This window comes from Aotus nancymaae, unplaced genomic scaffold (assembly GCF_030222135.1).
Source record: "Aotus nancymaae isolate 86718 unplaced genomic scaffold, 86718_ANA_hifiasm-v0.15.2.pri h1tg000028l, whole genome shotgun sequence".
Lineage (NCBI taxonomy): Eukaryota > Metazoa > Chordata > Mammalia > Primates > Aotidae > Aotus > Aotus nancymaae.
The window spans coordinates 2,564,882-2,592,174 of record NW_026988441.1 but is presented as its reverse complement, the minus strand read 5'-3'; the positions used below and the strand labels follow the sequence as shown (position 1 = coordinate 2,592,174).

The 27,293-nt window shown below is 48.5% G+C and overlaps 1 protein-coding gene across 1 annotated transcript in view; it reads right to left on the bottom strand.

Moving 5' to 3' along the window:
- LOC105734478 (zinc finger protein 160) overlaps window positions 1-23,890 on the bottom strand; it is a 35,194-nt gene extending 11,304 nt beyond the window's left edge. Inside the window, exons 1-3 of the mRNA XM_064380899.1 lie at window positions 21,898-23,890; window positions 10,677-10,820; window positions 5,090-5,149 (exon numbers count right to left, since the gene is read on the bottom strand). Of these exons, the coding sequence (XP_064236969.1) occupies window positions 5,090-5,104 (15 nt within the window). The 5' untranslated portion in view covers window positions 5,105-5,149; window positions 10,677-10,820; window positions 21,898-23,890. The remainder of the gene's footprint in view (window positions 1-5,089; window positions 5,150-10,676; window positions 10,821-21,897) is intronic.
- Between the last annotated feature and the right edge of the window lie 3,403 nt (window positions 23,891-27,293).

Sequence of the window (27,293 nt, the reverse complement as noted above, 5' to 3'; positions counted from 1 at the left end):
GCTGGACATGGTGGTGGGCACCTGTAATCCTAGCTACTCAGGAGGCTGAGGCAGGAGAATCACTTAAACACAGGAAGTCCCAAACACTACCTCCACCGTGGAGACACAGATTTAATGGACCAAATTGCCTTGGTGGGACACCTGGCAACCACATCAGAGTCTGGAGCTCTGGAAACACCTGCTCACCTGAGGCCCTACCCTGGCATGATGCAGCATACTTCCACTTTCTCCTGGGGAGAGAAAGTACTGGGATATCCATCTAGCATTCTGACTTCTTCTCTTTTCTTCTGTAACACCACACAAGGCTCATAACGTTCTGACTTTTCAGGACACTGATAAGGCACAAGTTTCTGTCTTGCCTCAACATCAGAACTGAAGTAACAGGCTTACTAAGAACAAAGTTTAAAACCAAAAACTAGAATAGTGGCTGATTAGTGAATTGCTGAGGTCCCAAAAGGAGGTAACAAGAGAAGAAAAAAGGAAACATGGACCACACACAGCAACATATTAAACCACCACCAAGTGATACTAAAGAGGTGGAGACATGTATATTATCAGACAAAGAAGTAACAATCAGACTCCTAAAGCCGCTCAATGTATGACGACGGTGCTTGTAAACAACTTCATAAAATCTGAAAAACAAAGAGATAAAAACTATGAAGAAGGAACAGAAATTCCAAAGTTGAAAAACATAACTAAACTGAAAAACACACTAGAGCCAGGCATGGTGGCTCACACCTGTAATCCCAGCACTCTGGAAGGCCAAGGCGGGTGGATCACCTGAAGTCAGGAGTTCAAGACCAGTCTGGCCAACATGGTGAAACCCCGTCTCTACTAAAAATACAAAAATTAGCCAGGCATGGTGGTGCGTGCCTGTAGTTCCAGCTACCCAGGAGGCTGATGCAGGAGAATCGCTTGAATCTGGGAGGTGGAGGTTGTAGTGAGCCGAGATTGTGCCACTGCACTCCAGCCTGGGCAACAGAGACTCCATCTCAGAAAAGAAGAGAAAAAAAGAAGAAAGAGAAACACACTAGAGGTGGTTAAAAAGCAGACTTGTCCAGGTGTGGTGACTCACGCCTGTAATCCCAGGACTTTGGGAGGCTGAGCCGAGAGGACTGCTTGAGCCTGTGAGTTCAAAACCAACCTGGGCAACATAGTAAGACCGTGTCTCTACAACAAAACATTAAAAATTAGCTGGGCATGGTGGCATGCATCTTTAGTCCCAGCTACTTGAGAGGCTGAGTTGGGAAGCTTGCTTGAGCCCAGGAGTTCAAGGTTGCAATGAACTATGATCGTGCCACTGCACTCCAGCCTGGGTGACAGAATAAGATTCTGCTCAAAAAAAAAAAAAAAAAAGAAAAGGAAAAAAAAAGGGAGACTTGACCATGCAGTAAACTAAACTAAAAAAGGAGAAAATGAGGCTAGCCACGGTGGCTGACGCCCCTTCTCCCAAGGCCTCAGGATGCTGAGGGAGGAGGGCCGCTGGAATTTACTACTCAACCCAGCAATCCCATTACTGGACATGTACCCAGAGGAAAATAAATTGTTCTATCAAAGACACCTGTATTCATATGTTTATCGCAGCACGATTCACAATAGCAAAGATATGGGATCAACCTAGGGGCCCATCAACAGTGGATCGATAAAGAAAATATAGTAGACATATGCCCTGTTTCCACATGCACTATGCAGCCATAAAAACAAAACCATGTCCTTTGCAACAACATGGACGCAGCTGGAGGCCATTGTCCCTAGCGAATTAATGCACAACCAGAAAAACAAGTACGCGTGTTCTCACAATGGAAGCTAAACACTGGGTGCACACGAACACGAACGTGACAACAGTAGACACTGGAGACGCCAAGAAGGAACAGGAAGGAAGAGGGGAAGGGCTGAAGAACTATCTATCGGGTACTATGTTCACTGCTTGGCTGATGGGATCTTTGGAAGACTAACCCTCAACATCATAAAATCTACTCACGTAAGAAACCGCACAGGCACCCCTGACTCTAAAAGAAATAGTACCAAATGAATCAACTAAATACCAATGTGCACACACAAATTCAAATTCATGAGACACATTCTGTGGAAAAATCAAATTGTTTCTCCTACTGTACCATCAGAAATGCTTCTAAAATCAGATGTGGCCAGGCACAGCGGCTCACGCCTGCAATCCCAGCACTTGAGGAGGCCGAGGCAGGAGGGATTGCTTGAGCTCAGGAGACAGCCTGGGCAATACAATGAAACCTCACCTCTATAAAAAAAATCAAGCTGGGTGTGGTGGCACGTGCCTATCGTCTCAGTTACTCCAGAGGCTAAGGTGGGAGGATCACTTGAGCCCCGGAGATCCAGGCTGCAGTGAACTGCGATCATACCACTGGACTCCAGCCTGGATGACAGAGACCTTGTCTCAAAACAATAAATAAATAAACAGATGTAGTTTCCCCCAATACCAGCAAGCAATCAATTGTGCAGCAGACACTGCCTGGTGTCCTCCAACCCGTTTGATTTCAACACCATCTACCTGAAGATAGCATCAGATCCCACGGGTTGAGGGTTCAGTCCTACTTCAGGTGCCAATGGCAAGCCCCAGGTTGTTTTTCCTGTGCTTTTGACTATTAATCAGAGTTCCTGTAACTCCTTCATTGGGTAACAGTTAATTTGCTAGGGTGGCTCACAGACCTCAGGGATACACTTTATGTACATTTACCCATTTATTATAAAGTATATTACAACAAGTATACATGAAGAAATGTACACAGTGAGGAATGGGAAAAGGGGCTGAACTTCCATGCCCTCCCTGGGTGCACCACCCTCAGGAATCTCCATGTGTTCACCTACTTGAAGCTCTCCGAACCGTGTGCTTTTGGGTTTTCACAGAAACTTCATGAAGTAGGCATGACTAAACCATTGGCCACTGGTGATCCACTTAACCTTCATCGCCTCTCCCCTCCCTGGTAGCTGAGGGGTAGAGTTTGAAGTCCCAATCTTCCAATCTTGTCTTGGATGTTCTGGTGACCCAGGCCCCATCCTGAAGCTTGTGAGAGGCTGCCAGCTCTCAGTCAATACGTCAGCATACAAAAAGACACTTTGGAAACTACAGATTTTAGAAGCTTTATATGCCAGGAACTGGGTCAAAGACAAAGGGCATGTGATAAAGCATTTCACTTCATAAGGCCTTTCAAAGCAAGATAAACTGAACAAATAAGTGAGAAAAGGGTGAGCAAAGATTGATTCTTTTTACAGTAGAATAATGTATCATCAAAAGTAAGAAAACAGTACGTATGTAAAGAACGAAACCAAGCGGGGCACGACGGCTGATGCCCATTATCCCAGCACTTCAGGAGGCACAGCCAGGAGGACTGCCTGAGCCCAGGAGATCGAGACCAGCCTGGACAACATAGTGAGATCCTGTCTCTACAAAGCACAAAAACATAAAAAATTAGCTGGGTGTCGCAGCACACAACTGTAGTCCCAGCTACTCAGGAGACTGAGGTGGGACAATTGCTTGAGCCCAGCAGGTCAAGGCTACAGTGAGTCATGACTATCCTGTGACCTGAATTCCAGGAACAGAAAATGGAGCAAAGTATAAAAATTCATTTCATATATACACATTCACAAAGTAATGCAACCCACTCAGACTCAAAGGAATTAGAAAATGAAAATATGATGGGCTGCATTATCCCCAGATTTTCATAATGTAAAATGAACACAGTGGCAAGTTAGCTTAATGAGGGGAAATCTTATGTGGTACTGGTGGGAGAGGGCTCCTCTGCACCTGGGGTAGGGACAGATCTAGCAGCATGGGAAATGCACCATCCTAGAAGAGATCACTCTTTAATCGCCCAACCTGGAGGAACCCTCCAATATCTGTAGTGAAACTGGCATGATCCTACCACCTGGGCCTCCACAAGTGCTGGGATGATGGGTGTGAGCCACCATGCAGCACCCTGTGTGGTGTTCTTTATAAAAGTGAAAACGTGAAAGGATCCACCTGTCTTCGTTCCCAGATGCTCCAACAAGGATGTAGAAAAGTGAGCTCCTGTTTCCTGACACGAAAACATGTAAATGTTCGAAACTTGCAGGTTAAAATATCACAAAACATTCATTGAGGGATTTGTTTAAATTTCACAATGATGTAAAAATACATTTCTGTAGGACTCGCACTGACCCTTCCCAAGAACTGAGAACAGTGGCTCCCCGCTGAGATGTCAAGGAGGGTGGAAGGCTGACGGGAAAGGGGATGCTTTACCTCTTGGCACATATATGCGTCATTTCACTATCAAACAAATATATACACGTTTAAAATAAAAGAAGTGGAATGTTGAATCGTAACTGGTAAAACAAAAATACAGTTCCAGTCTCTCTAATGGCAAGGCTGTTCTGCTCATATATCTGAACAAAACTACCTACAATACCTGATGGACCAAGGTTCCTGTAAGAACACCACAGTCTCCGTGAGATAGATTTTCTGATAGTTTAATGAATCTTGTGTTGCTATACATTTACGTTGACGTCATACACTAAAATGATGAAATGGAAGAATCATCTATCTCTGACGTCTGTGTCTAAACTTTCCATTCTGTTCCAAGTCTTTAAGAGTTTGGAGTCGGAAACATGGTGACTCACTTGTTCAACTTGAAATGCAATATAAGTATGAGGCAGGAAAGCTTTCCCCTTAGTGTTCTCACTCTATACCAGTGAGCAGGTACTTCTGCACAGTAAGGCCTGACTTCACGGGCAGCTGCTGTTACCATGGTTTACACAGAGCTGACGGTGCATCCAGGTGTGGCCCCTGAACAACCCCTGCTGCCGAAGAGCCCTGACACCACAGAACTCATGCCCCGTCTCCATCCATGTCTGGGGTGAGCCCTTCCCAGGACCATGCCCAGTGCAGCCTCTTCCCAAGCTCATGTCACTGGGTCCCGATGAGATGGAATCTAAGTGAGAGGAGAGGGACTGAGGGAAGGCATGGGTGAGTGTCAGCAAACGTGTCCAGCAGGACGCTTCAGATTCAGAGATTCGCAACTCCAAAGCCCAGCATTTCAGGAAGAAATAAAAGAACAATCCACCAGGAATATCACTTTACCTGAGTGAGAGCCATCCCTGACTTCTTTTCCTTTCTCCTCCTCTTCTTCCAGACTTCTTCCTTGGGTAATATAAGAGAGTATTTATAAGTCAACACTGAATATCCAAAATATGCTGGTTAGGGCTTAGCATCTATACATCCCCTTCATGTGCCACAATCACACACACAGAAGACTGCACGCTGTGGAAATATGGTCCTCTGCGGCCCAGTGCAGCAGAGGGGATACAGGGACGAGAAACTCCTAGAGGAAGAACAAGTGAGTTTCTGGCCCCTTTCTTCAGAACCCACTGCCCTCCTGGAGAAGCCCCACACACCAGGCAGCAGTGGGGAGCTGGGCTGGACTGAGCTCCCCTTCAGGGCACAGACCCAGCCCTGACCAAACCCCACGCACAGCACAGCCCCTCCCCTCCCTGTGGATCACAGGCTCGGCTCAGCCCTCAGAAATGAAAGCGAGGGCTTGGTACTATGCTGCATACAGAATAGAGTCAACTTTAAATATTACTCAGACTGGACTCTAAAAAAAAAAACACCTAAATGAAAATATATCAACAGGCCACAAGAGATGTTCCTGCAAAATGCCTGGGCACTCTAATGTGAAGCCAGGGTTGAGCTCCACTGAGGGGGCAAGCCCAGCACAGCCCACCTTCTGGCTCTGCTCTCCTGTTGGGAACCTGTTCTCTCCAGGATCCAGACTGGATGTTGAAGGAGCAAAAAGAATCACACAGAACAGGCAACAGGAACCAGAGGTGGGGGGAAGGTGGAGCTGCAATGTCAAATGGGGGGCTGTGGGACATCACAAAGGTTTCCACAGAGAAAAGCGGTGTCAGAACAAAGACCTAGGGAAGAAAGGCTGCTTGTCACTTGTAGCTGAGGGGCTAGAGAGTCCTAGGCAGTGGGCCAGCCCACGTGGAAGCTTTCACGCAGGAGCAACCTTGGCTCCAGGAACAGGAAAGAGGCCTGTTTGGCTGGAGCAGAGGGAGTGGGGAGGACACAGGCAGGAGATGACGTCAGAGAGATCCTGGGGGAGCAGATCGCGCAGGGAGAGGTTTTCAAACATTTTTCTCCCACACCTCAAAAGAATTTCTGAAGCCACATATTTCCTCACCTGTTTGAAGTAAATGAATAACTTTTTCTTCATTTTACAAAGTAACACACTTACAATGTAATATCTTATGTATTTTAAACATGACAGAAGGCTGGGCACGGTGGCTCACGCCTGTAATCTCAGCACTTTGGGAGGCCGAGGCGGGCGGCTCACGAGGTCAGGAGTTCGAGACCAGCCTGGCCTACATAGTGAAACCCCGTCTCTTAAAAAAAAAAAAAAGTTAACAAAAAACAAACAAACAAACAAAAACATGACAGGAAGTTCAGTTGAGCCCCAGGAAGTACAGGGTTGCCCTCAGCTGAGATGTGCGGGACTGCAGCGGTGAACATGTTTGGAAGAGTTTGGGAAGTCACTTTATTTAATTCATTCATTCATTCATTCACTCATGAGACGGTGTTTCGCTCTTGTTGCCCAGGCTGGAGTGCAATGGCTCAATCTTGGCTCACTGCAACCTCAGCCTCCCGGGTTCAAGTGATTCTCCTGCCTCAGCCTCCTGAGTAGCTGGGATTACAGGTATGCACCACCACACCCGGCTAATTTTTGTATTTTTAGTAGAGGCCGGGTTTCACCATGTTGGCCAGGCTGATCTGGAACTCCTGGCCTCAGGTGATCCGCCCACCTCGTGCTCCCAAATTGCCGGATTACAGGCGTGAGCCACCGCCTGGCCAGGAAGTCACTTTGAGACACATGAAGATGGAGATGCCTGCTGGGACATTCCTGCAGAGAGCTTTGGAGACAAGCGGACGCAGGATTCTAGACCTCAGGGGAGGGTCTGCAGGGCACGGAGCCTTGTAGTAACAGGTGGGGCAGAAAGGCACGGGATGAGACAATAAGGAAACGCAGTGAGTGTGGATGGAGACAAGAAGAGGTGTAAGGACTGAGCCAAGAACACTCGCACATTCAGAGAACAGGAAGTCCTGGAGACACCAGAAGAGGAGAGCGGAAAGTGATCCGAGTGGCAAGAAGACTGAATAGATGGTATTCAATCTTCTTGTAAAAGTAATGGGGTGTCATAAAAGCCAAGACAACAGAATAGGAAGTGACCAGCTGTGCTACATGCTACTGACAGGAAGAGAAAGATGAGGACAGGACATGAGCTATGGCATTGAGATGGGGAGGTCCCTGATGACGGAAAAAGGAAGAATCAGTGGAATGCTGGTATGAAAGCCAGATTCAAGCAGTAATTCAAAGGTTTAAGCCAAAGTGGCCAGACTCAGTGGCTCACACTTGTAATCCCAGTACTTTGGGAGGCTGAAGTGGAAAGACTACTTAAGCCCAGGAGTTCGAGACCAGCCTGGGCAACAGAGTGAGATCCTGTCTCTCTATATTGTTGAGTTTTGAAGACAAAGTAAAAACCGGTTTTTAGTACATTACGGTCTTAAATGGAGCATTAAAAGGCACTTATTACAGAGGGAAATGTAGTTGAGGGTATTTTTTGTTTAAAGATGGAAGAGTAGAAGGAAAAAAGTCTTTATTATACATTGGAGATCTGCTGAGAGGAAAAAACTCATTCATGCTACTCTCACACTCAACAGAGAATATTTCACCTCTAGTCACCAAAATATGTGTTGCTGTCCCCACAATGACCGGTTCTCCAGCAGCCTCCCAGCTAGGGCGACCTGCAGTTTCACTCAGTTCTGACACTGTCTATAAGACAGAATCAGACACCACTGCTTGAGAGCTCAGTCGCAGACTGCCATCACTTCAGATGCTGTATGCTCTGACTGGCCTGGTCAATACGCCTCCCTAACACTCTCCTTGGGTTGGAATCACTGGCTAGCACAGCTTCTCCATCTGGCTGTTCCTCTGTGTCCTTTGCAATATCCTTTATAACAAATGAGGAAACTAAGTGTTTTCCTGAGTTCGGTGAAGGGCCCTGGCAGATGACTACAACCTGAGGAGGAAGTCAAGGGAATCCCCAGTTTATAGTTGGTCACCCACAAGTTCAGGTCACAACCTGCGACTTGTGACTGGCATTTGAAGTGGGGGCAGCCCTGTGGAACTGACCAACCAGTAGCATCTGATCTGAATTCAAGCTGGACAGTGTCAGAATTGAGCTGAAATACAAGGTCATCAAGTTATCATCAAGTTAGCGTCGGACGGAAAATGCACCGCTGGTGGGAAGAAGTTCCTCCACATTTTGGTGATCAGTTTTCTGTGTTGCGTGTTCACTATTAAATATTGAGTGTACACTATTATACTGGTTTTTTTTTTTTTTTTTTGAGACGGAGTTTCGCTCTTGTTACCCAGGCTGGAGTGCAATGGCGCGATCTCGGCTCACCGCAACCTCCGCCTCCTGGGTTCAGGCAATTCTCCTGCCTCAGCCTCCTGAGTAGCTGCGATTACAGGCACGCACCACCATGCTCAGCTAATTTTTTGTATTTTTAGTAGAGATGAGGTTTCACCATGTTGACCAGGATGGTCTCGATCTCTTGACCTCGTGATCCACCCGTCTCGGCCTCCCAAAGTGCTGGGATTACAGGCATGAGCCACCGTGCCCGGCCCTATCTGTGTATTTTAAACATATTTAAAATCTGTTAGATTATAAAGACAGAAATCAACATGTCACAACTAAATCACGCATATCCAATCAACTCAGCACCCGCTGGAACCAGGGTCCCCTCTTTCCTCCTTCCCACGTGTTTCCCTCCCCCATTCTGGACATATCTCATGCTCACCTTCTCTCTGGCTCCTTCTGTTTCCCTGGCTTCTGCTCCTCGTTTTGTGCCCCTCTCCTCTCCTGCTCCTTCTCCCCTTCTTCCCTCCATTCCTTCTCTTCCACCTGTTCTGCTCCATTCTTACAGCTTCCTTCACCTCTTATTCCTCTTTCTGCCCAACCTTTTCATTGTTTCAATGCCAATCTCCACATATTTCTGCCACTTTCTTCCCCAACTTTGCTCCCCATCTGCTCCCTGTTAAATCCCCTCTTCCCTGCTACACCTCCCCATCCCCACTCTCTAGCATCCCAGATCCCAGGTCTCACGCTGCCGTGGTTCTCCCTCTGCTCTCCTTGTCACCAGCTGTCCCCTCTTGCCATCCCAGCACCACGCTGCCCTCTCTGCCCTGGCTCCAAATCCCTCCTTCTCTCCCCCACTCCCTGAGGAGCCTCCCCCTTTCTGCCCCTCTCCCTATCTTGCTGTCCTTCATCTCTCTGGAGACCCAGCTTTTCTCTCTGTTTCTCCAGCTGTTCCCCACCCCACACTTTCTCAGCTTTGTCTTTCACTCTCAATGTCTGTCTGAAATCCCCCACCATCCTCTGCGTTGCCATCTGTTCATGGTTCTCACCCGTCCTTTCTACTCCTTCTCAGTTTCTGTTTCCTCTGGGTTGCCCTCCTTTCTCCTGATCCCCTCTGGCCACGTGTTTATAGGGAAGGGAATGGAATAAGATGCCCACCTACTGAAAGCACGTTTTCTAGTGGGGTGGAATTTGGGACAAAAGAACATTGGAGGTGAACAGACTGGCTCAAGTCACTTCTTTCGATGCTGGGTCAGAGGAAGCCATGCTTAAGACGGGGAGGCCTTCAGGGCAGAAGGGCAAGGCTCAATGAGGGCAAGATGGGCGGGTGTCCAGGGGAGGGGTGGGATCTGTGGAATTCCAGGACCAGGGCAAGGACTCTTGCACCGGAGCTGCGGTGCTGCTGAGCAGAAGCAACGAAGGGCGAGGCTTAGGGGACCCAAAGGGTGAATGCAGCTCGAGGGTGAGGACCTTACAAGGCACAGGGTGGGAAATGAATAAAGGGTTTAAAGCAGGAAATGGTGTGAAAGGTGTCTACATGGGCTGAAGGCAGAGATACTGCGAGCAGGACCAGCCTGTGTGGCCCAATGGGAATTGGCCCCTGACATCTCATGGACACCTCTGAATTTACTTGGGGATGAGAGAACCATGAGGAGACATTAAGGTCTGTAGGACCCAGAGCGATGGCTCACACCTGTAATCCCAGCTGAGGCGGGAGGATCCCTTGAACCCAGGAGTTCAAGACCAGCTCAGGCAACATAGTGAGACCTCCTCTCTACTAAACATTTAAAAAAAATTATTTAGACATGGTGGTACACACCTGTGGTCCCAGCTACTCAGGAGGCTGAAGTGGGAGGATCGCTTGAGCCCAGGAGCTCCAGACCGCAGTAAACTACGATCTTGCCACAGTACTCCAGCCTGGGCTACAGAACCAGACCCTCTCTTAATTAATATAAATAAATAAGTAAATAAATGTCTCTAAGGACTGCCAGAAGTCAAGTATGGAAGTCCAGGAGTCTGGGAAGTCCAATTTTAACCTAAACAGAGGGAAACACATGTAAGGGCTTCACTCCAAGCAATCAGCTTCCAGAGTCTACAGGAATCTGCCAGAAGAGCTGGGTCCCCTGGAGGCCAGACCTGGGCTGGCCCAGTGTGCAGAGGGGCCAGGAGTTGGGAGGGGCCTGAGGGATGAAGTGTGGAGGGCTTGGGGAAATGGAGCGGCGTGAGAGGGTGGGGGCAGTATGCACCTGCGCTTCCCTCCGTCTGGCTCCCAGGAGTCTGTTTCCAGGGCTTTGGAGGAGAACCACCAGTGAGGCTGAAGCCACTCAGTGGGCTGGGAGCTGGGATCTCTCTAGGTTGTCCTGGGGCAGCGTTCGAATCCAGGAAAGTTTCTGCAATTAAAATTGAGCATTTAGAGAAACCCTGTAACTGTGAACGAGATGCAAACTAGAATGTGAAATGCAAAACCTGAGCTTAGCAGGGAGTGTACGATTTCATGCTGACCAACGGAATCTCCTTTCCATGACCATTCGCCACTCACCGAGGAAAGACAGTACCAACCTTCTGCTCAGTTCCACAGCAGGGCTAAGGCCTATGATTAGTTGGGCCAATAACCTGCTTTTTTAAAAGCAGTAACTTTTTACCAATAGAAATACATTCCATTGTTCTTCCTTTATCCCACTCCACTCTTGAGATAACACCGCCTCAAATACCTTTGAGACAAACTTTGGTCATCATAATATGCTTATGTCAATAGTTTCTACATATAATGTAATTTGGAATTCACTTTACATGCTTTCTGAAAGTACTTTAAGAAACAGAAGAGAAACCAAAGAGCTAACATAGGTTACAATTTTTTTTCTTTTTTTTTTTTTGAGACGGAGTTTCGCTCTTGTTACCCAGGCTGGAGTGCAATGGTGCAATCTCGGCTCACCACAACCTCCGCCTCCTGGGTTCAGACAATTCTCCTGCCTCAGCCTCCTGAGTAGCTGGGATTACAGGCACGCACCACCATGCCCAGCTAATTTTTTGTATTTTTAGTAGAGACGGGGTTTCACCATGTTGACCAGGATGGTCTCGATCTCTTGACCTCATGATCCACCCGCCTCAGCCTCCCAAAGTGCTGGGATTACAGGCGTGAGCCACCGCGCCCAGCCAGGTTACAATTTTTAAATAAAAATTGTTTTCTAAGTACTTATTTTCATCTGTTGTGGAAAAGAAGCCAGTAAAATCATCTTCAGAACACATTTATATTCACTTCAAGGGTAATTCTAAGGATATTTTATAGGGCATCCTTTTTTTTTTTTTTTTTTCAGATGGAGTCTCCCTCTGTCACTCAGGCTGGAGGGCAATGGAGTGATCTCACCTCACTGCAACCTCCGCCTCCTGGATTCAAGCTATTCTTCTGTCTCTGCCTCCCAAGTAACCAGGATTACAGACATGAGCCATCATGCCCAGCTAATTTTTTTGGTATTTTTAGTAGAGACAGGGGTTCACCACGTTGGCCAGGGTGGTCTTGAACTCCTAACCTCAAGTGATCCACCTGCCTTGGCCTCCCTGAGTGCTGGGATTACAGGTGTGAGCCACCACGCCCAGCTGGATATTCTCTTTTATATGAACAGTACACAAAGTAAAACTAGATTAACAAATATTAAATGGCATCATATGTACTAGCAATAATTTTATTTCAACATCTGTGAATTCACCTCCACTTTGAAGTATGTTTGCCTCTCACATCTCTACATGCGGAATATTTCATCGATGGAAAAGTGGTGATCAATTGAAAATATAATTGTTTAGATAGAAAAAATAGTATATTTAACCACTTTTTGTTTAAAATGAACAGGATGTCCTGTCAGGGCACAGAGATGAATATGAAAAGATATATCAACACAGCTTCAAAAGATACAGTGTGTGGGAGAGGTTTGGGAACTTTTGCAAGGTAGACTGTTCTATGCTATGCAATATTGCTAAGTACCTATGTTGCCAGGAAAGCAGTTTCAGCATGGACTTCCATGATTTCAAGGAAAGAAATGAGTTGACTGTGGATCCTTTCTTTTTTTTTTTTTAAAGATGGGGTTTCACCATTAATGCCAGGCTGGTCTTGAACTCCTGACCTCAGGTGATCCACCCACCTCAGCCTCCCAGAGTGCTAGGATTACAGGCGTGAGCCACCACGCCCGGTGACTGTGGATCCTTTCATTAAATTGAGAACAGTAGGGATGAATCTGATTATAGGTGAAAGCCATGAATCCATTTTGTATATACAGAGTTTAAATGCTTATAAAATACTCATTAAAGCAAAATCAACATAGTCATAAGAAATTTAAAAAGAGTATTTCCAGCTGGGCACGGTGATTCATGACTGTAATCCCAGCACTTCAGTCTGTGAGGCCAAGGCAGGTGGATCATTTGAGGTCAGCAGTTGGAGACAACCAATATGGTGATACCCCGTCTCTACTAAAAATACAAAAATTAGGCCGGGCGCAGTGGCTCACGCCTATAATCCCAGCACTTTGGGAGGCCGAGGCGGGTGGATCACGAGGTCAAGAAATCGAGACCATCCTGGTCAACATGGTAAAACCCCGTCTCTACTAAAAATACAAAAATTAGCTGGGCATGGTGGCACGTGCCTGTAATCCCAGCTACTCAGGAGGCTGAGGCAGGAGAATTGCCTGAACCCAGGAGGCGGAGGTTGCGGTGAGCTGAGATCGCGCCATTGCACTCCAGCCTGGGTAACAAGAGCGAGACTCCATCTCAAAAAAAAAAAAAAAAATACAAAAATTAGCCGGGCATGGTGGCTGAACCTGTAATCCCAGCTACTCGGGAGGCTGAGGCAGAGAACTGAACCCGGCGGGGGAGGCTATAGTGAGCCAAGATTGCACCACTCCACTCCAGCCTGAGGAACAGAGCAAGACTCCATCTCAGAGAAAAAAAAAAAGAAGAAAGGATGCAGAGGGGAGGCTTAACCTTTGCTATGCTAGGATTATAGGGTCAAAATAAGCTTCTACTTTGTCAACACATACTACCAAGTGAAATTCAAAAATAATGAATACGCATGTATTTGAAAATTGGAATATGACAAATTTTAAACTTATAATAATAGTAACACACTTGCCCTGGTACCTTGGCCTTTGAGAGGCATTGGTCCAGCCTGGGCAACAGAGTAAGACCCCATCTATACCCAAAAATTTAAAAATTGTCCAGGTGTGGTGGTGCATGTCTACAGTCCCAGCTATTCACGAGGCTGAAGTGAGAGAATCGCTTGAGCCTAGGAGTTTGAGATTGCAGTGAGCTATGATCACGCCACCCCAGCCTGGGAGGCAGAGCCTGTCTCAAAAAACAACCAACAAAAAAAGAAAAAAAGCACTGAAGGGCACTCAGTTTTCACTGTGGGTGTACTGACTGTTCCTATCACATACAAGAGACATCATTCACTGCTAAAACTTTAGCTAATTGAAAAAACTAGATGCACCAAGTTTGTTTCAAAGCCATATAAATGTAAAATTCCCTTACAATTGTGTAATAGATCAACTATTGAAATATAAGGAAACAAGGCATTAGTGATGCACATGCCCCAGTGAGACCCCAATATCATACAAGGTAACACCCCAAACTATCATTTTATCTTCCAAAACACACCTGAAAGCTGCTTGATCTACAACACAAAATACTCCAAAATACCAAAGGTAACCCAGAAAATTATCTCTTGAGATTTCCCCTCTAATTTCTTTATTTTAAAAGTATTCTCTCTTTATCTTTAAGGGAACGGTTGGTGACCTAAATTACTAGATACCCTTCCTCCACACACCCTGGTCCAGGGTCTTTGAAACATCCCTGGACCTAAGCCCAGAGTTCTCTCTCTCCCATCCCTGTGCCTGGCAGACAGAAATGGAAACGATGTTCTGATCCTGTCACTATGAAACTGAACACAGCACAAGCAGAAAGTTCACCTTCATCTCATCCTCTAAACAGACAAATCAGGTCCTGGATTAATTAAACAGTTGTAACTGCCAGCTCCAGGGTGAAACCACAGCCCCACAGGGACCATCTGCTGACGCCCCTGCACCCCTGCTGGTGCCCTGAGCTAAGATGAGTTGTGATCCTCTCAATGGTGGGATGCCTGTCTCCACCTGCAAACAAAATGAGTTTTTCACTTAAATCGTTTTCAATGTAAGAATAAAAAAACCTTAGCCTTCAAGTAAGTGGGCCAGTACAATCCTGTTCTTTTGCCTTAAATTATTTGAAATGCTGTATTAATTCAAAATAAGCAGGAAACATCCCTGCTTATTAACTGAAAATACGCATGAAGCATCCCCGCCTAATTTCAATTAGCTGAAATTTTCTTTCAGCAGTGCAATGCTGTTGTTCCAGTCCTAGTGGAGAGAAAATGCCCTGGGTCCAAGAGGAGTAGAGAGCCCAGATCCGCTCCTTTCCAGGCCCTGCCCGCTTCCCACAGCGCAGACTGCACCACAGCAGCTTCCACCCTCCCACCCCGCCCTCTTCTACCCCTTTCCCATTGCCTAGATCCGGCCCCATGGCGGCTCCTACCCTTCCCACCCCGCCCCCTCCCACACTGTCCAGGCCCCCACCCCCACAGCAGTTCCACCCTCCCACCCCACCCTCTTCCACCCCTTTTCCCATTGCCCAGACTCCACCCCACGGTGGCTTCTACCCACCCCACACTGGACCTACCCCACACTGGACCCACCCCACACTGTCCAGGTCTCACCCTCACGGTAGCTTCTACCCTTCCCACCCCGCCCCACCCCACTGCCCAGGCCCCGCCCCCACAGCGGCTTCCACGTTCCCACCTTGCCCCCTCCTCAATGTCCAGGCTCTGCCCCCACAGCAGTTCCACCCTCCCACCCCACCCTCTTCCACCCCTTTCCCATTGCCCAGCCCCCACCCCATGATGGCTTCCACCCTCCCCACCCTGGCCCCTCCCCACTAGCCAAGCCCCGCCCCTCACTGACCACAGCCCCCGCCCAGAATCCACTTCCAGTTTTCTCACCGGCAGGAGAGCATTCAAACCTGCCTTTCAGGGCTTCCAGTCCTGTCCAGCCACACTCGGAATCCCCCCTCCCACCAGACGTTAAAATCCCCAGGTGCGCCCATGGGACTGGTCGTAAGTCCCAGCGTTCCCGTGGGAAACTCTGAGACCCGGGGGCTCTACAGCTTTTCTATGATTTGAACCCTCCCCTTTGTCTCTGGAGACTGGATTGCTCTTTTTAATAATCCCAGTTGGTGGCTGGTGAGCACCTCTACCATAATCAGTGGATGCTTCCCACCTGTCTTCCGGTTTGTTCTCATGAGAGATGATCCAGTGTCTAGTCTTAGCTTTGCATAACAAATGAGGAATAGAAAAATGCCTTAATCTTATGAATATCCAAATTGTCTGTTTATGCACAATTATAAGTCACGTTACATGAGATCAGCATCTAAGACAGACAAAGCTTCTGTCACAATAACAGTATATAGTAATAGCAACATTAAATATTAGTATTGCTAAAATGGGGGTGTAGTAAAAATTAGGTAATTAAGTAAATAATTAAAAATAAATGAAATATTTGGCATTTTCATGGCCTTCACTTTGGTGGACTGATGTATGCAGGGGTCTTGTTTGTCCTTGGGGTAGTCTTCATCGTGAGGGGGGAGCTGAGCAGGACCAGCTGAGGGGCAGAGCCACAGGCCTTTCATGGAGCTCTGCTTACCTAACAGATGGAAGGGCAGGCAGCAGTTCAGCCAGGAATACATCTGGCTGACTTTGGGGTCACTGCCTGAGGCTGAGCACACCCACATGGCCAACAGAAGACCCTAAACTCTGCAAAAAGAAGAGAAACTTCTCTGTGCCCCGACCCCTATATGGAGAAAAGGTCCTGGGGTCTGAGATTTCTCACTTGGCAATGACACTGGCTTGAATATTACTCACAGACCCAAATCCCTGGGCCTTGTGTGGGGCAAACTGAAAGCAGGACTGCAGGAAGTGACATCTGAACAGACAGAGCAGCAGAAAGGAAGGCAGAGGACTCGAGGGAGGGGAAGAAGAAGAGACACAAACAAACCAACCCCTCCTCTCCCTCAGCCACCCACCTGGGGAAGCACCCATTTCCGCGTTAGAGAAGACGATGGGGAAACGCAGAAGTGTGTGCATAGGGTGAGACGTGTGTTGGGTGGACAGAAAAACTCCTTTCCCTCAATGGGACTCCAGTAGCTCACCTCACTCTACTGCACATTCCTGAGCAGAGGGGCACCCTGCGGGGATGAACACAGCTCTTCCTCTCTCTGCCCGCCATGACCAGGGCTGGAACCCTCAAACTCCCTTCCCAGGGCCCGGCGACCCCTCTGCACCGGAGAAAGATCCATGTTCCACAGTGGGTTTCAAGGACCTTGCCCCTCAGTTCCCCAGCTGCCTTGGGACTCTGGGACTCTCTGGGTTTTATTGTTGTTGTTTGAGATGGAGCCTCGCTCTGTCACCAGGCTGGAGTGCAGTGGTGCGATCTCGGCTCGCTGTAACCTCTGCCTCCCTGGTTCAAGCAATTCTCTTGCCTCAGCCTCCCAAGTAGCTGGAATTACAGGCATACGCTGCCATGCCCTGCTAATTTTTGTACTTTTTTTAGTAGAGATGGGGTTTCCACTGTGTTGCCCAGGCTGGCCGTGAACTCCTGAGCTCAGTCAATCCGCCCACTTAGGCCTCCCAAAGTGTTGGGATTACAGACGTGAGCCACCGTGCCTGTGACTCTCTGTTATCTTGGAATAAACAGGGAGAGGCCACTGGCTTGGCAGCAAGAAAGTGGCAGCTTTATCATCCCAAGGACAGACCCAGTGTAAGTCCCAGCCGTTGGGCTGCAGGTCTCTGCGCTGTTTCACTCTGATTCTTGGAAAAATCTTTCCCTAACTCTGGGACCCTGATCACCACTCCTTCTAGAGTTGCACCTGTCCATAGCAAACCCTCCCTCAGCAAGGCCCCCACAGCAAACCCTCCCTAATGAAAACCATCTGTGCCTGATTCTTAGGCCTCTCTGTTGCCCTTCTGGACACAGACGTGCTTACAAACTCCCACACTCCCCATATGCTTCATAAAGATCCCACACTCCCCAGATACTTCCCAAAGATCCAGAAGCCCTGCTATGAAATCTCACAAGCCCCAGTAACTCATGGAATAATGTCCATAAACATCCAGGGACTCACTGACCCAGGACAATGTATTTCCACTCATAGTGACTCCAACCACCCAGGAATACCACCAAAACCTACTGATGAAACAGACATGTCTCTAATAATGCACAGGTGCCAATGAGACCCCAGCAGCATAAAAGGAAGCATTCCAAATTATCCTTTCATCTTCCAAAATGCAACTGAAAGCTTATTGATCTGCAAAGTGCAAATACCCTGAATGCCAAAGGCAACCCAGAAAACAATCTCTGAGATTCCTCCTAGCTTTCCTCTATGGGTTTCAGGATGGTTTTTGCCCTCCTCAAAGCCTCCACAGAAATCGGATGCTGTGGGGCAGCACTGGGATCCACACCCTCAGGCCAAGGCGCCCGTCCTCCTGCTGCTGAAGCTCCCTGTGGGCTCAGCTTAGGCCTTGGTTCTAACTACACTTCAGGATGATATTTCTCTCTGCCTGATTCATTGCCTTCAGTACTCTTCACTGTGAGGATGAGTTTCCCAATCAAACTCCTGTGTACAAATCTCTGTGTCAGCATCTGTTTCCCAGGTAACCTGAGTCGAGACATTGGGGTATTAGAAAATGATCCTGCAGCCCACAACCACCCAAAAGCCCACTTCCAGGTGCTACAGGAGACCCGAGACTTCTTTCCAAGTACGCCACACACCCCGTGAGCCCACAATCATGCGTGGGACACATGCAGCATTCAGCCAGCCCACCCAAAGGCCCACCCTTGCTTCCACACCTCACGCGACACCTCTAAGGACTCCTTCCTTTGTCCCCATTGTTCTACTTCTCTTCCAGCCAAAGCACACCAGATTGAAAGGCCTCTGGACACAAACTGCCATCTGAAGGACAGTGGGCCTCGAGTATAGAGCCCAGGACGCTGGCCATGCTGGAAGGAATTGCCAGCAATGTGGGGACACCATGGGGTCCAGAATGAAGACTGGCTGGACTGAGCTGACGGAGAACGTCCAAGAAAAAGAGAGGCCCCAGATCTCCTGAGGGAGGCTGCCACTGTTCCCTTGTCTCTTTCTCACAGTCACCTCCAAAATTCCCCAGCTGTTTAGGGCGTGCCTCCTCCATGGCCCGTTTGGCTTCTGAACTGCTCGTCACCCTTCCTAGAAGAAACCCAGGACCCCTGACTCTCAGCACATCACCTGCTAGAAGACAAAGCCCCTGCCCCGGATGGCAACTGGGCCCTGGTGACGTGCAGAGCATGGAGGACGCGGAAGCTGGAGTTAGGCAGTGGGGATGCCTTGGCACTGCCTGAGGACACAGGGTCTGCAGGCCTCAGTGAGCCCTTCTGCCTTTATATAGACTGGAATAAACAGCCACAGGAGGTTTACATCAGTTAGAAGAAACTTCCACAAGAAACACGGGAGCATCCTCACACCCGCACCAGCCCCTCGGTCTCCCCTGAGGACTCCTCAGCCTGACCCCAGCCCCAGCATCTAAACCACAGCCCCAGAGCAGGTGCTAGGACTGTCCTGTGGCCAAGATGGAGACTGTGGGTCCTTCAACGGAGGAAGACACAAAACACTCGAAATAATCCATACAGAAGAGTATGTCTGATGTGGTAACTGATGCAGAGGTAATAAAACTTGAGTAACGTGATAGACACTGACAGGCAGAGAGAATGTCAGTTGGGGGTGGGAGGTCATGGGAGACATCTGAGCCTAGACCTGAAGGAGAAGAAAGGAACAGAGTTGTGATGATTTGGGGACACAGGGTAAGAGCAGGGACAAAGACTGAGACTGGAAAGTTTCTGGTGTTTGGGAAAAGAGAAAAGCAAACGTGACTGGGGCAGAGGGAGTCATGAGATGAGCACAGGCTACCAGGAGGAGGCTGGACACTGGCCGGGGCCCTGGACACAGGGCTGTGGAGCCACACTGAGGAGTCGGGCTTCTGTCCTGGGGAACACGGGAAGCCGGTGGAGGGCTCCCTACCAGGGACCGGCGTGACCTGCTATAGATTTAGCTGTGACAGCCTAATACAGAGAACGGCCTTCAAAGATGGTCTCTCTGACTCTGAGTTTATGCCCCAGCCTCCATCCATTAAACCTTCCATTTAAAACAAATTTAAAATTTGTTTTAAACTTTAGAGCACTAAATCCCCCCCCTTTTTTTTTGAGATGGAGTTTCACTCCTGCCCAGGCTGAAGTGCAACGGTGCGATCTTAGCTCACTGCAACCTCGGCCTCCCAGCTTCAAGTGGTTCTCCTGCCTCAGCCTCCCAGGTAGCTGGGATTACAGGCATATGCCACCACACCCGGCTAATTTTGTATTTTTATTAGAGATGGGGTTTCTCCATGTAGTCAGGCTGGTCTCAAACTCCCGACCTCAGGTGAACCGCCCGCTTTGGCCTCCCAAAGTGCTGGGATTACAGGCCTGAGCCACTGCGCCTGGCCCCATTTAAATTTTTTTTTTTTTTTTTGAGACGGAGTTTCGCTCTTGTTACCCAGGCTGGAGTGCAATGGCGCGATCTCGGCTCACCGCAACCTCCGCCTCCCGGGTTCAGGCAATTCTCCTGCCTCAGCCTCCTGAGTAGCTGGGATTACAGGCACGCGCCACTATGCCCAGCTAATTTTTTGTTTAAGAGACAGGGTTTCATCATGTTGACCAGCACGGTCTCGATCTCTTGACCTCATGATCCACCCGCCTCGGCCTCCCAAAGTGCTGGGATTACAGGCGTGAGGCACTGCGCCTGGCTCCATTTAAATTTTTAATTGCAGTGGGCACTCCCCTCTTCCTAGAAGAACTCCACGACACAAATGGATACCTAATTTTGCCAAACTTTAAGAGGGTCAGTGTTGCTCAGACTGAGGTATCTTGATTGAGGCGTTCACTTTCACGTTGCAGGTGGGTTTACTGAGGGCTGGAGTGGGAGACGTTTCACCATGTCAGCCTAGGTTGAATGAGAAGATGTGTCTGACTCTGATAAGACAGCCCTGAAGGGCCAATGGGAACACTAGACTTTCTCACACCTCCCCTGAAAAATTCCAGGACCTTCTTTCATATACCTGGGAAAACAAACAAACAAACAAACAAAAAACAAAACCTTCTCTTTCACGGCTTTGTCACATTAATCCCAAACATTTAATTCCGCTTTTCCAGAAAAACACAGCATACTTATGAAACGCAGAACTGTGAAAACATGGCTACTGGTGCTGAAAACAGTGAAAGACTGTCAGCTGTAGAAATGAGCTCTCAGCAAATTTTTTCATGAACATACAAGCTCTGCTGGAAAAAGGTTTTGAGTCAACCCAGCCACCCTTCCACATTTACAGAAAATGGAACTGGCAGAAGGGATCTGAGGGGGACATCTACTTAGCAGTTCACAGGTCACTATTTTAAGAGATGATATAAGGGAAGAAAAGTGACTAGTAACAAATTAGTGCCTAGGTTCTGATGTTAAGATTTAACAAAAAAAAGGTCATTGATATCTTTACCAAGTACACACTGATATCATCTAAAATTACCTACTGATGGCCGGCGCAGTGACTCACACCTGTAATCCCAGCATTTAGGGAGGCCAAGGAGGGCGGATTACTTGAGGTCAGGAGTTTGAGACCAGCCTGGCCAACATAATGAAACCCTGTCTCTACTAAAAATACAAAAATTGGCCAGGTGTAGTGGCAGGTGCCTATAGTCCCAGCTACTTGAGGAGGCTGAGGCACAATCACTTGAACCTGGGAGGTGGAGGTGGCAGCGAGCCAAGGTCACACCAGTGCACTCCAGACTGGGTGACAGAGTAACACTCCATCTCAAATAATAATAATAAGGGCTGGGTATGGTGGCTCATGCCTGTAATCCCAACACTTTTGGAGGCCGAGACAGGCAGATCACTTGGGGTCAGAGGTTTGAGACCAGCCCGGTCAACATAATGAAACTCTGTCTTTACTAAAAATACAAAAAATTAGCCAGGCATGGTAGCAGGCACCTGTACTCCCAGCTAGTGGGAAGCTGAGGCAGGAGAATTGCTTGAACCTGGCAGGCAGAGGTTGCAGTGAGCTGAGATCACGCCACAGCCCTTCAGCCTGGGTGACAGAGCGAGACTCTATCTCAAAAATAAATAATTAAAAATAAATGAATAAACTTATCTACTGACTACCAAAGAGTGTTTCCAATATATGATAAAGAGTAGAAAGCATGAAGAAGACAGGGCCGGGCGCAGTGGCTCACACCTGTAATCGCAGCACTTTGGGAGGCCAAGGTGGGTGGATCACAAGGTCAGGAGTTCGAGAGCAGCCTGACCAACAAGGTGAAACCCTGTCTCTACTAAAAATACAGAAATTACCTGGGCGTGGTGACACGTGCCTATAGTCCCAGCTACTCGGGAGGCTGAGCCAGGAGAATCACTTGAACCCAGGAGGCGGAGCTGAGATCAGCAGTGAGCTGAGATCACACCACTGCACTCCAGTCTGGCAACAGAACAAGACTCCGTCTCAAAAACAAAACAAAAAAGAAAAAAAGAAAGAAACTTTGCAGACCTCAATCTGAAAGCAACACAATAAACTTCAAATAGAAACCATTTTGAAAAAATATATATATCATTTAATATATATATTATTTAACTATATATACGGAATTCTACAAAGGAAAAAAAATTGAAAATATATCACATTAATAAAAGAATGACATGAGCTCATAGAGGATTCCACAAAAGCTTACTTCAGCAATAATTACATATAGAAAAATAAACTGAATTAGGTAAGATTCATCTCAACTTTCAACACGAACCGTGAATGAGATGAAAGGTAAATACCAGGCACCAGGCAGAGCCACAGTCAGTCACTCCTTGCCCTTCTGCACTGCCCCACACCCTACCCCATCCTAGGAAACAGGAAGAGGGAGACCCACGACTGAATGAGGCAAGTCACCGCTCAATGGCTGAACAGCAAGGGCAAGTGAAAGCTAGCCTCTGATGCTGTAACAAGCCTTATAAACAGAGCTCTGTCACTCTCATCCTTCTCCATAGGATTTAAACAATTAGATTATAATTTATTATATCATGAATAGAGAAATGGAATCGTCATATCCAGTGTCAGTTCACCACTCATCTGACCCCAGGGCGCCTCTCTTCGTTAATCACTGTGTTCCTCTCCCCCATTCTACACCTCTCACTTTCACCTTGCCGCTCCAGCCCTTCTTCTCTCCCTTTGCTTTTCCCCTAGGATTCTGCTGATTTTGTGCCTCATTTCTCTTCTGCTGTTTCTCCCTTCTTTGCTTTTTCCCTTACATCTGTTCTACTCCATTCTTGCAACTTCTTTCACCTCTTGCGGAGCTTTCTTTCCATCTTTTTGTTTGTTTGCTTTTGAGACAGAGTCTTGCTCTGTCGCCAGGCTAGAGTGCAGTGCCGCAATCTTGTCTCACTGCAGCCTCCACCTCCTGGGTTCAAGCGATTCTCCTGCCTCAGCCTCCTGAGTAGCTGGCATTTTAGACGCCCGCCACCACGCCCGGCTAATTTTTGTATTTTTAGTAGAGACGGGGTTTCACCATGTTCACCAGGATGGTATCGATCTCTTGACCTCGTGATCCACCTGCCTCGGCCTCCCAAAGTGCTGAGATTACAGGTGTGAGCCACCGCGCCCGGGCTCTTTCCAATCTTTTAATCGTCCCAATCTCCATGTATTTCTGCCTCTTTCTTCCCCCACCGCTGCGTCTCCTCTGCTCTCCCTGTTAAATTCCCTCTTCCTTGTTACACCCGCTTATCCCCACTCTCCGGCACTCCCAAATCCCTGGCCTCCCCGTGCTGTGGTTCTCCCTCTGTTCTCCTTGTCACCAGATGTCCCTATCTGCTTGTCCCAGCACCGCGCTGCTCTGTCTGCCCCGGCTCCAAATCCCTCCTCCTCTCCCAGACTCTCTGTTTAAGGAGCCTCCTCCTCTGCGGCCCCTCTCCTTATCTTGCTGTCCTTCATCTCTGGACATCGTGCTTTTCTGTCCCTGATACTTTCTTGACTGCTTCCTTCACTTTGTCTCTTTGCAAGTCCCTCACCCATCCTCCACTCTGCCATCTGTTTAGAGGTCTCCCTTATTTTTCTTTTCTCTTTCTTGGTTTTCCCATCTCCTCTCAGTTGCTCTTTGTCTCTCTTTCTCCGGACCCCACACATTCACAGGGGGGTTTGGAGTAAGACGCCTGCATCCAGGAGAAGCGCATTTTCCAGGGGCTGGAGCTGGGCAGGCAAGAACACAGGGTGTCACAGGACAGGCCCCGGGCACCTCCCCAACGAGGGCTCAGGGGAAGCGGTGACTGCGGAGAGGAGGCCTAGGGGAGCAGCAGGGCCGGGCACGAGGATGAGGGAGGCGGGGGCATGACGGCGCCTTAGGACAGGGGTGGAGTCTGCGGGATCCCAGGACCAGGCAGAGGACGCGGCCTCCCCGGGACTGGGGCTGCGGCGCTGCGCTCCAGAGGCCGATGAGGGCGAGGCTGGGAGGCGCCCAGGGCGGGTAGTGAGGACTTTAAGCGGCGGGACGGGAGGAGGAGTCAGTGAAAGATTTTAAGCAGGAAAATCCTGCTTAAACGTTTAAAAACCAGGAAAGGCCGTGTTTACTTGGCCCAGGGCAGAAAGATCCGGGGCAGGGACCAGCCTCAGGGCGACGTGAACCCAAAGGGAAGCGTCTCCGGGCCCACACCGCGAGGCCTGTGTTTACCTGAGGTGGAGGGCGCGGTGCGGAGACGTTAAGTCCGTAGCGACCGCGGGGCATCGGGTGTGCGAACGGGGGACGGCGAGGCGCAGGTTGAGGCTACACAGAGGAACATTCATACGCCATGGTGTGATGCTTGCTCCGCACGATCCACTTCCGGGTCTGGGGGCGAACTGCGCGTAGGGAAGCGACCGAACGGCCGGGGGCGGGGCCAGAGGGGGCGGAACCGGACGGGGTCGGAACCGGACGGGGTCGGGCCGTTGAGAGTTCCGGGCTGGGGCCCGGCCCGCGAGGCAGGGACCCCAGGGAAGGAGTGGCGAGGAGCCACGGGGGATGGTGGGGGTGGGGCGTGGTCGCGTGGGAGGCACCTGGGGGTGGGCCGAGGAGGAGCCGCCGGGGAAGGACGGGGAGGAACCGTGGGGAGGGGCCCGGGGGAGGGACCCGGGGAAAGGACCGCGGGGAGGGACCCAGAGGAGGGACCCACTAGCGTCTGCGATTTCGTGTGATGCCCACCGCCCACGCCCAGAGCCCAGAGCCTTTAGTCTGTCAAGTGTCTTGTGGAACGGCGTAGATATTTCAGTTTCAAGTTAAAAGCATAGCTGTTAGTTACTTATTTTGAAAATCAGTTTTCTTCTTAGATTGGAAAACTGTTTCTGTTGAAACCATTTTTTGCTAGCGCGTTTACCCAGTAATGGTATTGAGGCTGCAGCAGCCCAGGAGACTGGGAACGTGGGTCGACACGGAGCGGTGATGGATCCTGGAAAGTTTCTGCGATTAAAATTAATATAAGTAATTTCATTTAAAAGCCCTGAAATTAGCAATAACTTAAAGATATAAATTGCATTCTTTTTTATATTATTCTATTCCATACGACATGACAACCTCAAACACCTACACATTTTATTTTTGTCTTTTTTCGAGACAGAGTCTCACTCTTGTCGCCTAGGCTGGAGTGCAGTGTCATGATCTCTGCTCACTGCAATCTGGACCTCCGGGGTTCAAATCACTCTCCTGGTTCAGCCTCCCGAGTAGCTGGGATTACAGGCGCCTGCCACCACGCCCTTTAGTGGAGATGGGGTTTCACTATGTTGCACAGGCTGGTCTCGAACTCCTGACCTCAGGTGATCCACCTGCCTCAGCATCCCAAAGTGCTGGGATTACAGGCATGAGCCACCATGTCTGGTCGCAAGAACTACTTTTACCTACTGAATATATATTAAGCCTTTTGCCACAAAAAGAAAATATACATAATTTATCTTAGAACAGTTAAGATATTTACCACTGTAAATGACAAATTCAGACTTAGGGAAAGAAAGAGTTTATTCCAAAGGACTATTGCAATAGAGAGTGTTCCAATCACATGATATGAAAATGTCCAAGACATACAAACCGAAGAACTTTTTTTTCATATATGGAGGAGTAAACAAGACTAGAAAGCACAAGCACAAGTTATGGGGCTGTGGATGAGTGCTTGGCATGGCTGGTTATTCAGGGAAAGTATGTTATGTTATGTTATGTTATGTTATGTTATGTTATGTTATGTTTTATGTTACGTTATTGGAGACAGAGTCTTGCTCTGTCACCCAGGCTGGAGTGCAGCGGTATGATCTCTGCTCACTGCAACTTTCATTTACTAGGCTCAGGCAATCCTCCCACATCAATCTCCCCAGTAGCTGGGACTACAGGCACATGTCACCAAGCCTGGTTAATTTTTGTATTTTTTGTAGAGATGGCATTTCGCCATGTTGCTCAGGCTAGTCTTGAACTCCTGAGCTTGAGGGATCCGCTCACCTTGGCCTCCCAAAGTGCTGGGAATACAGACGTGAGACACCATGCCTGGTCTATTTATTTTTTGAAAAAGCATCTTGCTCTATTGCCCAGGCTATAGTGCAGTGTTGAGATCATAGCTCACTGCAGCCTTGAACTCCAGGGCTCAAGTGATCCTCCCACCTAAGCCTCCCAAGTAGCTAGGACTACAGGTTTGCACCACCACACTCCACTAATCTTTTCACTTTTTGTAGAGGCAGGTTTTTGCTATGATGCCCAGGCAGGTCTTGAACTTCTAGCCTCAACTGATCCTCCTGCCTCGACCTCCCAAAGTGTTGGGATTACAGGTGTGAGCCTAGCTCATCATGGAGTTCAAGACCAGTTTGGGCAACATAGCAAGACTCCTATTGCTATAGAAAATTTTGAAAAATTAGCTGGGCATGGTCGGACACACCTGTAGTCCCAACTACTCAGGAAGACTGCTTGAGCCCAGGAGTTTGAGGCTGCAATGAGCTATGATCCCAACACTGCACTCCATTCTGGGCAGCAGAGTGAGAACCTGTTTATCTTTAAAAAAAGAAAGAAAAAAGCCTACTCTTGGGAGGGGCTGTTGTTAAGTTGTTACAAATTACACTGACCAGGAATGTTTCAGTGGACCGGGCATAGTGGCTCATGCCTGCAATCCCTGCACTTTGGGAGGCCAACGTGGGCAGCTTACATGAGATCAGGAGTTCCAGATCAGCCTGGCCAACATGGTGAAACCCTGTCTCTACTCAAAATACAAAAATTAGCAGGGCATGGTGGTGCACACCTGTAATCCCAGCTACTCAGGAGGCTAAAGCAGGAGAATTGCTTGAACCAGGGAGATAGAAGCTACAGTGAGCCGAGATTGCATCACTGCACTCCAGCTTGGGTGACAGAGTGAGACTGTCTCAAAATAATAATAATAAACAAATAAGGCTGGGCGCAGTGGCTTACACCTGTAATCCCAGCACTTTGGGAGGCCAAGGAGGGCAGATCATGAGGTCAAAAGATAGAGACCATCCTGGCCAACATAGTGAAACTCCGTCTCTACTAAAAATACAAAAATTAGCTGGACATGGTGGTGCATGCCTGTAGTCCCAGCTACTCGGGAGGCTGAGGCAAGAGAATCACTTGAACCCTGGAGACAGAGGTTGCAGTAAGCCCAGATCACGCCACTGCACTTCAGCCTGGTAGACAGAGCGAGACTCCATCCCATCAAGAAAGAAGGAAAAAAGGAAAGAAGAAGGAAAGGAAAGG